The 13,468-nt window shown below is 46.0% G+C and overlaps 1 protein-coding gene across 6 annotated transcripts in view; it reads left to right on the top strand.

The window, feature by feature from the left end:
- The window catches only part of CACNA1I (calcium voltage-gated channel subunit alpha1 I), a 118,659-nt gene that overhangs the window by 39,497 nt on the left and 65,694 nt on the right, over positions 1 to 13,468 (top strand). For 5 of the 6 annotated variants that reach the window (XM_025185133.2, XM_075936472.1, XM_025185137.2 and 2 more), the window contains 3 exons: positions 6,038 to 6,197; positions 8,759 to 9,074; positions 9,908 to 10,000. In XM_025185133.2, coding sequence (XP_025040918.2) covers positions 6,038 to 6,197; positions 8,759 to 9,074; positions 9,908 to 10,000 — 569 coding nt within the window. The remainder of the gene's footprint in view (positions 1 to 6,037; positions 6,198 to 8,758; positions 9,075 to 9,907; positions 10,001 to 13,468) is intronic. The other variant, XM_075936515.1, reaches the window with a different exon arrangement.

Here is a 13,468-nt window from a genome sequence, read left to right as displayed (position 1 = left end):
ATGGCAGTGCAACATCAGACCAGGCAGGACACCATGCCATGAGAGCGGGGGGGGGGGGGGGGGGGGGGGGGATGGCAGGTAGAGGGGAGAAAGGGTTACAAAAAAAGGAAACTTTTAAGAAAACCAAAATCCACTGACAACAGCCAATATTTTGGGAAAGTAGCAGAATTCCCCCTCGGATTTGGGTAGAGTTGCTCTGCTCCTTGCTCTATAGGAGCCCCAGGGCCCTTTCTGACAAGCTTCTGTCAACTTCAGAGAGTCCACGTTTCCCTGCAGACAGTTCCTGTCAGCCCCGGTTAACTTGGCCGTCACAGTCGAAACCTTCTTGAGCACAAACACCTGGCACGTGCCAACCCATGGGAAAGCGGAACCAGGGTGAGCAATGGCAGAGAGAGCAAAGCAGGGGGCGTATGCTGCAATTTGCATGCTAAGCTGACGGAGCATGTGCAGAAGAGACCGCTTACCTTTTTAAAACAAGCAACTAAAGCCCAATACGGTTTTTTTCCTCATCACTCCAGCACCAACACTGATAGACCACTCTGGACTGGTGGGAAAATTCTAGTCAGGTTCTTACACCTCTCCCATCACCATAGTATCTGAGCATCTTCCTGGACTGTATTAATGGACATAACTGGCATCAGTGGAATCAAAAGGAGATGCAAGGTTTGAGGCAATGGAGCCTTCTGTATCTACCGGCTCAAACAAACTAGGTAGAAGAAGTAATTTTCAGTACTCATTGTGGCAGTATGATGGGCCAAACTATCAGTTTGGATTTTAGCTGAAGTCAAAGCAAATATTTCCCCATCCACACTTGGATGATCTGCAGGGGCACTAGGATGCGTAACTGTGCTGATTCCAGTAGTGGTTTGCAGAATCTGAAGTACCGGTTCTGTACCTCATCCAGGCAATGTGCCCCAACTGAAGTTGCTCAAGTCTTCTCTTCTTCTTTACCCCTGGGTGCATGGCGGTTCACAGGGATGTCATTGAACTAGATGGGTTTTTCTGGGGTCTGCTCTTTGGCAGGGTTCCCTCTAAGTGGCGTGCCTGTGCGGCCACGCACAAGAAATTTTAGGCCCGCCCACCTTACCAGCAGAGCAGCACTCACCACCACTCACTTTCCTGCTGGACTGGAAGATGAGTGGTGATAGTGGTGTGTTCTGGCGGGGCTATGTGGCGGCAGGCAGCTACCCTGCCCCCATTGGCTCTGGCTGGAGCCGGGGCACAGTGAGGCTGTCCCTGCTGGTGCATGCAGTGCATCTCGTCCAGTGTTCTGTGGGTACAGCTACACAGGCAAACACTTCCTCCAGTGCAGCCCTCCACTCTCATAGGCTCCCAGAGCTCAGGCTCCACACCAAGCCCACAGGTGCACACAGCAATCCTTCAGCCCCAGAGTCCGAGCCCTGCAAGCCTGAGTCAGCTGGTGCAGAGCAGCAGCGGGTGTTTTTATCCCTGTTTAGACATACCCCAAATGCCCCAATAGCAACTCTGTGGGTGAAAAGAATCATGGCATGCTGGAATGAACTCCTGCAGGAAAAAGGTAAAAGACAAAACCACCCCTATCACCTGTGGGCAAACACTTTTCACAGAACCATCACTCTTTGTCTGACCTCTTAGTCCTCATTCTCAAAGGAAGCCCGCACACTTTCAAAAGCTGAGCCTGGAGCTTAAATTCATAACTCTGCTAGACACTAAAAATCATGGACTGAATAGAAACATGGAACTTACGTCTTATTCCAACAATCTGTAACCCGCTCACAACTGCCCCGCCAGCTGCCTTTCCCCCCTCCCTTCAGCTTCCCCCTATGATTGGAGCCCTTGAAATATGTGTTAACTACTTAATGCTACACAATCTCTTCCACCTTGTAGTTAGCTATGATACCCCGAGGGCAAGTTTACACTTAAAATGCTGCTTCAGCCTAGCTGCTCTGGTGCAGCTGCACCACTATAGCCTAGCACTTCAATGAAAGTCATTCTAAGGCTTTGTTTGCACTTACCAGATTAAAGCCCTGCTGTGGCTCTCCCAGTGCTTTGATAAAATCAATGAGGGGCATAGTAGCCCCCAGAGCTGGGAGCCTGTCTACACTGGTGCTTTACAACGGGGAGCGTCTGTGTGATGTTTTCATGCTGAGTAAGAAAGTTTCAGCGCAGCCCCATGCCAGTGAAGATCAGCCCAAAGCCCTAAGATGATGGGACAGGGCTCTCCCATCACCATAGTTAAACCACCTCTCTGCGGCTAGACTGCAGGCTTCTTTCCAAATAAACTTTTTGCGGAAGAGATCTTCCGAAAAAACTTCTTCTGAAAGAGAGCGTCCGGACAACAAAAGTGCATCAAAAAAGCCATCTGCTTTTTCAAAAGAGAGCGTCCAGACTGAAGGAACACTCTCTCACATATAAGCTGTGATTACTATGGATGGAATGGCCGCCAGGGCACCTGTGCTTTTTCCTCTTTTCGCCTCTTCCCTGTCTGCACACACCTTTTTTCTAAAGAGCTTTCACAAAAGGCTTCCTCCTAGAATGAGGATTACCAGTGCTGGAAAACCCCTCTGTTCTTTCGATTTTCTTGCAGAAAAAATGCATTTGCAGTGTGGACATTCCTCAAGTTTTGTTGGAAAAACAGCTGTGTTTCCAACAAAACTCTGTAGTGTAGACATACCCTGAGAGGTGATAGCTATGTTGGTGGGAGAAGCCTCTTGCAGACATAGCACCATCTACACAGGAGCTAGGTCAGTATAATTGCATTGCTCATGGGGTGTGGATTTTCCACACTGCTAAGCACCGTAGTTATATTGACATAGGTGTGTGGTGTAAACCAGACCTAAGTATGTTTGCCAGACTCAAAAGAGCTCTGTAAAAGCTTGTCTCTCTCACCAATCAATGTTTGTCCAATAAAAGGTATTATTTCACGCACCTTGTCTCTCTACTCATCAGCTGACATTTCATTGTTGCATGCTCAGCCCAGAGTCCCTCGCAGCCTTATCTATTATTTTTTGCAGTGTGAAATTTACACTTTGAGCAGGATGTGTGATTCCCAGCTTGATGAGGAGCCCAGCAGATGATCTGGCAGTAAGGTAGACAGGTGCCAAGAGGAAATACAGGTAGATTTTAGAATCTGTCTGCATTCCTTCGGAACTTCAGCAAAATTGCACAAACTGCAAAATGTTTCCATTTTATCAAATGGGCAAATTTTGACAAAACAATGTGTCCTCTGAAACTTTCTGTCTTGCTGTAGTCAAGAGGACCTCACATCCGTGTCTCATCTGAAAGATAACATCATCCCCAAACACCAGCATGGAGCTTTGGTTGAGCAATGATTTAGTGGAAAGTCAGGCCAGGTCTACACTAGGGGATACGTTTGAATCAAGATATGCAACTCCAGCTGTGTTAATTGCATAGCTGGAATCGACGTAACTTGATTCAAACTTTCACGTTGTCTCCACAGCCGGAAGTCAATGGGAGAAATGCTCCTGTCGACTTCCCTTATTCCTCACAAGGTAGGAGTACCAGCGCCGATGGAGGTGCCCTCAACATTTGATTTAGTGGGTCCTTACTAGACCTGCTAAATCGAATGCCAGAGGATTGATCTCTGGAGCATTGATCAAGGGATAAGTAGAGATGTTGTCTCAGTTTATCACTCTATTCTATTACCTGCACAGGCTCCTATGAGGCCTGGATTTCCCTGCAGGTCTTCCATCTACATATTACCAAGTCTGAGCCAGTCTAGCTTATGAGAGTGAATAGGATTACAATGTGTGATAGTATTGTAGATGGAAGCCCGTTACACTGCAGTTCTGGGGTAGAGCTGTAAGTTGGTAATGCTGTAAAAGGTTTGTTTCCGGAGACCCAGAAGTCAGCGCGATAGCAGCACACAGTTCTGTGGCTGCACTATTGGGCTTTTTGTAGTATGAATCAGGAAGTCAGATACAGGCAAATACTCTCAGGCAAGAGGCTGCAGATGTAACCCTGCGGTAGCAAACGACTGATGCCTTACTAGATTACAAGATGACTCACTGAAGACTAATGGGACATCTGGACAGTCTAGAGACTGGGGCATTGTAACCACCCAAAGACTTATGTTTGTAAGTCTAGAAGGGACTGTTTGATTCCTTCTGCCATCTCCCTCTCATATATAGGTCCCCAATCCTGGAATTCTGCGTGCTGCTCCTTACTCCCCACTGCACACACACACAGACCAATGCCAGGATGAACATGTAAAGCCCTGAATTAACTCTTCAAATCACACATGGACCAGCTCTTTCACTCCCTCCCGCAGTGGAACCAGAAGGAAAGGAAATTCACCAGACACCTCCACACACACTGGTTTAGGGCTTCACAAATTGTAAGGCTGGAACACACATCTTGTCAATATTAAATATATTTACCCCTCACACTCATGCCATCTTGTCACACAGATACACACACCTGTCTGCCCCATGTACATGCCTCACACTATAGCCACAGCCTCTCACCATACAGATACACTCTTCTCCTCCATTCCCACCTTCTTACCCAGGTATAATAAACATCTCCACTGGTACAAATGTGCCTTAATCCTCATCCACGCTTATTGCCCACACATGACACTTCTCTACATGCCCACGGTCCTCTCCCTCAGCAGTAGGAATGAAACACCACAGGAAACTGAGACATAATGTAAAGCACAACTTGATGTGACTAATTACTTGACAGTGGGCATAAAAGAGGGATTATCTGGTACCTCGAGGGGCTGTCACTGAATCCTAATCTTATCTTTCCCTCCCCCTTCCCCTTCTACTGCCATCTGAAGTAATGAACTAGTTATAAATATCTAATTAGCTAATTATATGCTGGCCTACATGGAGCGTCTTGCGTGATGGAATTCCCTGGACCCCTGGTGGGGGAAGTCTCAGTGGAGGAGTGGGGAGGGGTGTGTGTGTGTCTGTATGTGAAAGAGAGAGGAGTGGGGGGAGGCAGAGGGAAAAGGAGCTTGTTTAATGCGCCAAATGATTTCTAGAATTTCAGCCTCCTTGGAGACCAGAGGAAATGTAATTAATTTAGCAGTGGAGGGAGGCTGGCCTTACCCTGTCAGTCCGTCCCTTGGCACCGTGAGGCAAAGAGTCAGATGAAAACAACACAGCCAAAATTCTTCATACAATAATTTCAACACAAAATTGACAGCCCTGAATGGCCTGTTTTGCCAGAGACCAGGTATAGCCTAGGCAGTAGCCGTGAAAGCTTCCTTTGTACAGCACCATCCCCCAGCGCACCTCAGCCCTGTCTTGGAGGGCTCACTAGAGAGGAGAAGGGAATTTGGCCTCCATGAGCTCTGTGTAGCTTGAAAGTTCCTCTCTTTCACCAACAGAAGTTGGTCCCATAAAAAATATCACCTCACCCACCTTATCTGTGTGAGGAAGCTGTGACTGCAAAGGCCAACCCATGCCAGTTTGATGAGGGATTTGTGTTTGGGTGATGCACATTCATCCCACTAGGAATTGGCTTCCAGCTCATTTCTCACAGGTGACCATGCAGCCAGACAGCTGCTATGACCCAGGAGGTCCATGCCAGCCAACCCTAGAGTTGTTGATTCGCATGGATTTTAGGGTGGTGTATTCACCCCATCGCCCTTCTGTGGCAAAGGAAGAAGATGCAATAGCATGTCAAATAGTGATTGTGCCAAAAACCTTGTAGGAAGACAGGCCTGGCAGAGACCTCCTGGGCCATGGAGTCCAGTCTCCTGCTATCGCTGGCAACCCCATCACAAGCTTTATCATCATCCTTCCTTCCTGGGGCTATAACGTGTGGCCTGGGGTAAAGGATGCTGAACAGAAATGGCTTTGTCCCCTGCCTGTCATTTGGAAGTCGGGCTGGGGGGCAGTGACCATATACCCAGCCTGAATTGGACAATAATGAATTTCCAGTCTGCCTCCCATTTTATTTTCATGTAATTTTCTCTCTCCATCTTTTCCTTTTTTTTCTCTTCCCCTCTTCTACTGTTCTCTCTTTCTGCATCTCCCTTTCTCTCCTTCCATCTCAATCTCTCCTCCTCCTCCCCCCCCTGCAGGCATGCGGATCCTGGTGAATTTGCTCTTGGACACCCTGCCCATGCTGGGGAATGTTCTGCTTCTCTGCTTCTTTGTCTTCTTCATCTTTGGCATCATCGGAGTGCAGCTGTGGGCTGGTCTGCTCAGGAACCGCTGTTTCATGGAGGAGAACTTCACAATGTGAGTGCACGGGAGATGGCTACCTCCTCTGTCCTATCTGCTGGGGGATTCCTTCCTTCCCCTCCCTACTCTTTACTTCCTTCTCTCTTCTCTCTGTCCCTGAAAATTTCCAGAGGCAGTGCCCAGGGTGCTAAAACTTCTAGCCCTTCTCTCCTGTCTACTCTTTCCCCCAGCCAGAAAGGTTCCAGTTTCCTTACATGCACACACTCTCAGAGCTACCTCTGTCTGCAGAAAGGACCTGTCAGTGTAGTAGGGCTACAGCAGCATTCCTCTTCTGTGCCAGCCAGAGCAACCAAAAAATCTTCATTTTTGGGATCCCACTGCTGCCTCTCCCATCCCCCTGGGTTTCACTAAATCCGATTAAACAGTCCCAGTGAAAAGCATCTCATCTCAACAGGCAAGAGCCCCAATCTCCCATTGCAGTCACTACCACCCATGCACAAGGGATGTAGGACCCTGATACTGAGCTGCATTCTGCATACATCAGAGGGGAAAAAGGGCAATGATGCCTGTACGCCGTCTTTGTAGCTGCCAGGCTCTCAGGTGAGCTGGGACTGGTCCTGCCCACAGCCTCAAGAGGTCATTCCAGTGCCATGAACGAGCCAGACTAGCTAGTGGGTTAGAGGACAGAGCTTATAGTGAAAGACCCAAGGCGCTCCATGTCCTTAGCTTAACAAAGAGTAAGTTAAGGGTAACTTGATTATGGCCTGTTGGTACCTGCATGGGGAACAAATATTTGATAACAGGCTCTTCAGTCTGGCAGATAAGCATATGTGGACTGTCAGACAGGATCTCTGTGCTGCACGGTGCATGCTTGAAAGTGATCTGGGTGCTCTACCTGAACAAGTGAAGGCTGGCCCAGTGATTAGGAGACTGGTTTAGAATGTGAGAGACCTGGCTTTCCCCTGGACTTCCTGTGTGACCTTGGGCAAGTTACTTAGTCTCTCTGTGCCTCAGTTCCCCCTCTGTAAAATATGGATAATGGTACTTCCCTATCTTAAAGGAGTATGATGAGGATAAATAAATGGGTGGAGGGAGATTGTGAGGCGCTTTGAGATCTGCCTATGGAAAATGTCATATGCAAATAGGCATGATTAGCATTGTTGTTATCTATGGTCAGACAGAGCAGGTAGAGCTCCGTTCATTTCCTTCAATAACATACTGAACCAGGAAAAGCACTGTGGGTGACCCATGCTCCATTTACCTTGCGTGGAGGGAGCAGAGCACCAGTTCCAAACAGCGTGATCCCTCCAACAGAACTGTCCCTACCGACAGGCAAAACACACAGCTGCTTCTTTCATGTGCACCAGCACAAATGAAGAGTAATACTAATGAGATAATGGAATTACAGAAATGCAGAACTACTGTAAATGTAAGGTGAATCAGGCCCCCAGTCTGCACAACCATCGGACATTAGTTAATCTTTGGCTGACCATGGTTGGCTATGTCTACAGAGACTCAATGTATTAATTATAGTAATATGCCTTTATAGATTAGTGTCTATTAGTTACAGAATTAGTAACTTTTCTTTTTTCTTTGAACACATTTCCATTGGCCATAATATTTAATGCAAAAAACCCCTCAAAACCCACCTATATTAATGCAACATCGAGGTGTGTTTTGTAGGTCTGAGAAGACTGGAAATGCACGAGTAAAGGTTGAATTCAAAATCCTAAATCTCTCTTTTGTTTGCTTACTATAGTCCAGTTCTATATTAGGTGAGCATAAATTATTTCAGATACATGTATATTTTGAAGATTGTAGAGCAGATTGTGTCACTGCAGAAGTATCATGTGATCTTGATTCAGTATCAATGTACCTTCTAATTTTTTCCATCCATGTGTGGATTTTTTCCACACGTGTGCAGAATAAACTTTTTATGTGCAGCAAGGCATGTGTGAATGTGCACCACCAGTAGAAAGAAGTAAGCTAGCTGAGGGTGCTCTGCTAATCAGCTGTGCAGCATTTCAGTCTCTCCTGACTAGCCACACAGGTGCATAGTTTACAGGGAACACTGGTCAGAGTTAAGGTTGTTTGTTCGGTTTTGATTTCTTAATTTATTATCTCTTGAGAACTTAATTGTGCACTTTAACTTTGCATTACTATGGGTTTGTACTTTATTATAGAAAGTTTACTGCCAAATGTTATAACATTGATGATCACATTCACAGGTACATCACCATGTAGCCGTGTACACTTGCTTTACATTGCATCAATTGTATGCTTTGTTGCCCACCAGGTGGAAGAGCTGACTGCACAAGGTCCACCGTCATTTTTATGAAAATGCAAACTTTCCTTTGGCAGCTGTAAAATCTTCCTATCCCCCAAATCTGGTGGTGGCAGGGTTTGTCTTGGGATTGTGCAGTTCGATCCTAAATATGGTTCTGCAAAACCAGGGAGCAAATCCAGAAACTTCCCACAGCTCCACTCAGCCCCCATAAATCTGAAGCCCCTTTATATGCAGATTTCATGCTCCAAAGTGGGATTTCCCAGCTCCGCAACTGTCAGAAAGGTGCGTGTTGGTCACAGTAACGTTGTTAGCACATTTTTCCTCTTCCTAGACAAGGCGACATCATTCTCCCTCCCTATTACCAACCTGAGGAGGATGACGAGATGCCCTTTATCTGCTCGCTGTCAGGAGACAATGGCATCATGGGCTGTCATGAGATCCCCCCGCTGAAGGAGAGGGGCCACGAATGCTGCCTGGATAAAGATGACTATTATTACTACAACTCCGTCAAACAGGAGTTCAATGTCAGTGGCATGTGTGTCAACTGGAACCAGTACTACAACGTGTGCCGCACAGGCAGTGCCAACCCACATAAGGGTGCCATCAACTTTGACAATATTGGCTATGCCTGGATTGTTATATTTCAGGTAAAATAAAGTTGGCTTCCTGTCCTCAATCCAGGTTTGTGAGCAGAGCCTTCTCTTGCCCCATGCTTTTCCAATTCCTAATTGAAACGAGTTAAAGTGCCGCATTCCAACTCTCTTGTTCTCCCTACTGCAGTGATTTGGATTGAGAAGGATGTTGAATTTGTAACCCAGATTTAGGTTCTAAAATTCACTGCTAGTGGGAATGGAAATCCAGGTCTGTGTCTTCTCCTCCTCAATCCAGAAGCTGTACCCTGAATCCAATTTAGAGGGCCCACAAATCCAATTCAGGTTTTCCTTCCTTTGTTCCAGGGAAACAAATCATTTGAATGAATCCCTCAATTGGTGACTAATGCAGTCCTAGGTGATATCTAGATTGCAGTCATGGGATGGGATTACAGCTCAAGCAGGCATACTTGAACAAGCATTGATCTACCTTCCTTGGGTTCCCGAGCTATGCCATACATCAATAAAGACTAGCTCTGCAAATAATTACCCAGGGCTCTGGGTGAGTTTGTAGAGCCTGCATGGAAGTCCATTCAGCCACAGCTGTTCTGGTACCTAACTGGCTTGGGTATGTCTGCCTGAGCTGCAGTCACACCCCATGAACATACTCATTCCAGCTCTGTTAGCCTGTCTCTTCACCTAGAAGCAGCCACTGACATTCTGGTCTGGAAGTGTGACCTCCTTGGAACGGCTCGTTTCTCAACTTTGTTGAGGTTTGAGTCTTCCCCACTGCTCACCAGCAACAGCCTGTGCCATATGTAGAAATGAATATTGTACCAGGTTGCATGAATCCAGAAATCCCACATCCTGGCTGTCTCTTCTCTTTGCAGGTGATCACACTGGAAGGGTGGGTGGAGATCATGTATTATGTGATGGACGCTCATTCATTCTACAACTTTATCTACTTTATCTTGCTGATAATCGTAAGTACAGGTTGGCCTCTCACCCCTAGTGGAATCCTATTTTATGACCGAGTGTTTCCAAGCTGTAACCTAGTCTAGTCCAGGGATTGGAGGAATCTAGATCAGGTTCTTGTCTTCCTGGAGGCTGCATACAGTGTCTATTCCAAAGTATATAAATGCAAATCTGGTTCTTCTCTTCCTTCCACGAGGATGCAATCAGAATTTGGTGCAGGAGACATAGAAATCCAATTCAGGATTTTCTCCTCTTCCTACGGATCTGCACCTACAGTTCATTCCAAGGGAATCTAGAATCCAGCTGCTTCTGCCTGCTGCTACCTCTCAATTCCATTCCAAGGGTGAATAAATCCAATGGATCCATTCCAAGATCCATTTCCTTCTCTTTTCCTCTTGATATTTGGCAGTCTCAAATAGCTCCTCCCATTATTACCTATTTCTCTTACTGTAGCACCCGAAGGATCTTGTCACTATCAAGTGTTGAGTGGTATAATCACCTAAAATAAAAAACAATCTGCCTCAGTCTTCACAGTCGAAGTAGAGGCAGAACATAACAAGTTGGTGTAGTGCACAAGGGATGGAGGGGAAGGAAGAAGAGAAGTGTGATAGGAATAGAAAAATAAGGTTGTTTATATTGGTTAAGTGTACAGTTTGGAAGCATCATAGGGTTTTGTGTAGGTTTGTTTTAAATATGTGATCGATAGCTATTAATGAATCACTTACAAGCTAGACTTAATCTCTTTAGGGTTCAAACTTGCAGCATTTCTGCCTATCAAGTCATTTATGACAAATCATCACCATGGTTTGGGATTCTGGGTATCTCCTGGTTTCCAAGTTACTGTCCACACAGAGAATAGAGAGGAGACAAAAAGAGAAGCAATAATGGCTAATGGAAAGGGAATGAGAGGGTCTATTTTTAAACAAAGCTAGACAAAGCCTGATTGAAGAGCTTCATTTTGGCTGACAGCTGAAAACGTTGCTTTGCCTTAGCTAAGCTTAGTTTTTGTCTGTCTCTTTGACCCGCAATCGCTTTCTTTCTCCTTTTTCCTTTTACTGCTCAGAAAGTGCCCCATATTCTTCTGTCAGCTTGGGTCTGAAATGAGCAGGAGAATTGGTGCCTAAGTGAGAGGATGAACAGAAAGCTGGATGCCATTGCTTCTTTTGTCCCATGGGACCTCCAGACATGAACATTCCTCTCTCCTCCTTCTCCTCCATGGGGACATCCTAGTTTTGACAAAAAGGGATTCTTTTCAAAAACTTGTCCTGGAGTCTGGCTACATGGGAACCAGACCCAAGAACAGAGCGGGGGAGTCCTGAAATGGGATGTGTACTATATAAAATGTATCTGAGAAGGACTCAGTTTTACTCCTTAATCACTTCCCTTGTACAGACTTTAGCCTGTATCTTCAAAGTCTCACAGTACATAGAATCATAGAATCATAGGACTGGAAGGGACCTCGAGAGGTCATCGAGTCCAGCCCCCCGCCCTCAAGGCAGGACCAAGCTCCGTCTACACCATCCCTGACAGATGTCTATCTAACCTGTTCTTAAATATCTCCAGAGAGGGAGATTCCACCACCTCCCTTGGCAATTTATTCCAATATTTGACCACCCTGACAGTTAGGATTTTTTTCCTAATGTCCAATCTAAACCTCCCTTGCTGCACTTTAAGCCCATTACTCCTTGTCCTGTCCTCAGAAACCAAGAGGAACAAATTTTCTCCTTCCTCGTTGTGACACCCTTTTAGATATTTGAAAACCGCTATCATGTCCCCCCTTAATCTTCTTTTTTCCAAACTAAACAAGCCCAGTTCATGAAGCCTGGCTTCATAGGTCATGTTCTCTAGACCTTTAATCATTCTTGTCACTCTTCTCTATACCCTTTCCCATTTCTCCACATCTTTCTTGAAATGTGGCGCCCAGACATCTACCCTTTGAGCTCGAGGTGTCATTTTTCAGCTAAAATTGACATAGGCCCACTAGCTATGATTGACCAAAAAGTTGCAATATAGCGGCAGCAGCATGAGTAGCATGACGGGTTTACCACCAGAAAGAAGTAAGGGCATAGGCCAGGGCCTGGGCAGGGTTGCCGTGGTCAGGCAGTGAGCCCATCCCAACACTCACGCTGTGATGGCTACACTTCTGATTTTAGGGCACTAGCTCAATCAAAGTGAGCAGGCCGGTTGCAAGTATAGATATACCCCAAGTGGTGGTAGAGTGGGAAAGACATACCTAGCTAAGGACCTATTCTGCATCAATCATTTGAGCTTGTGAATTTTCCACACCTGCCTAGCTCATTGTCTGATTCAGAATAAAGTGTTGCCACATGGTGTGGTGCCAGGCCTCGGACTAAAAGGGGATCTCCATTGTGTTCTTTGTCTCAATATGTACTTTGTTTTCTGGCCTGTTAACCCTGTCACATACACACCAGTGAAGAAACAGTGTCGTCAGTGAGGGCCAAGAGAAATGGAAATGGAGAGGGAAAGCCACATCTTCAACAAGAAGAAAACAGAAAGACGTTGCCAATCCCAGTGACATTGTGTATTGATGGGCTGAAGAATGGGCTAGGGGAGACCATGGATACCTGAGAGATATTTTTTTCCCCTGGAAGGGCTATGTTTGTAGTTGGAGGAAGGAGAAACCAAAGAATGAGGTCAGGTCTATCACCCTCTTCAGATCTTCCCCCCAATCCCAAATGGAAAGTGCTCTGGTGAAGACTCCACCCTAGCAAACTTTGATGGAATTCCCCTGTCATGGGTGATATTGTGTCTAAAACAGTTTGTCCAAGTACCAGTTCCCAAGGAGTAAACCACACCTAAGGTTGCCAGATGGCTTCAACAAAACTACTGACACACTTGACATTATATCACAATTTACATTGCATCTTATTTAGAAAATACCAGACATTTATATTTTCTCATTTATATTTTCTCAATTTCTTTCCTGATCAGAAAGTTCAAATACTGGACTGTCCAGTTCAAAACCGGACACCTGGCAACCCTAGCCACACCCCAGTGTTTTTATGAGTCTGAAAGAATTTTCTTTCCCTTGCAATTTCACTTCCCCGCTAGAACAGATATTTGGGTATCAGCTCTGCCCCCATTTTCACCTGCATGACACCAGTGGTTTAATGGTGTTTGTAAAGTGTAACCAAGAACAGCATTTAGCCTCATCTCCACATCTGCAGTTCCCACGGAGGCCTGTAGGAGCTGTGGGTGCCTTTCTAATGGCAGAATTTACATGTGGGAGCCAGTTCCTTCAGAGTCAATTCACATGCTCCCAAACCGCACGGAGGCTACAGGTGACCGTTCCCTCTCTGCCAGGCGGTGGGAGGTGTCTTTCCAATTTGAGATTAACTCAGGGTATGTCTACACTACCACCCTAGTTCCAACTAGGGTGGTTAATGTAGTCATTCGAAGTTGCAAATGAAGCCCGGGATTTAAATATCCCAGGCTTCATTTGCATCTTGCCGGGC

Source organism: Pelodiscus sinensis, chromosome 1, assembly GCF_049634645.1.
Source record: "Pelodiscus sinensis isolate JC-2024 chromosome 1, ASM4963464v1, whole genome shotgun sequence".
NCBI classification, from domain to species: Eukaryota; Metazoa; Chordata; order Testudines; family Trionychidae; genus Pelodiscus; species Pelodiscus sinensis.
The sequence above is the reverse complement of the archived record's forward strand: the minus strand, read 5'-3'. Positions and strand labels throughout refer to the sequence as shown.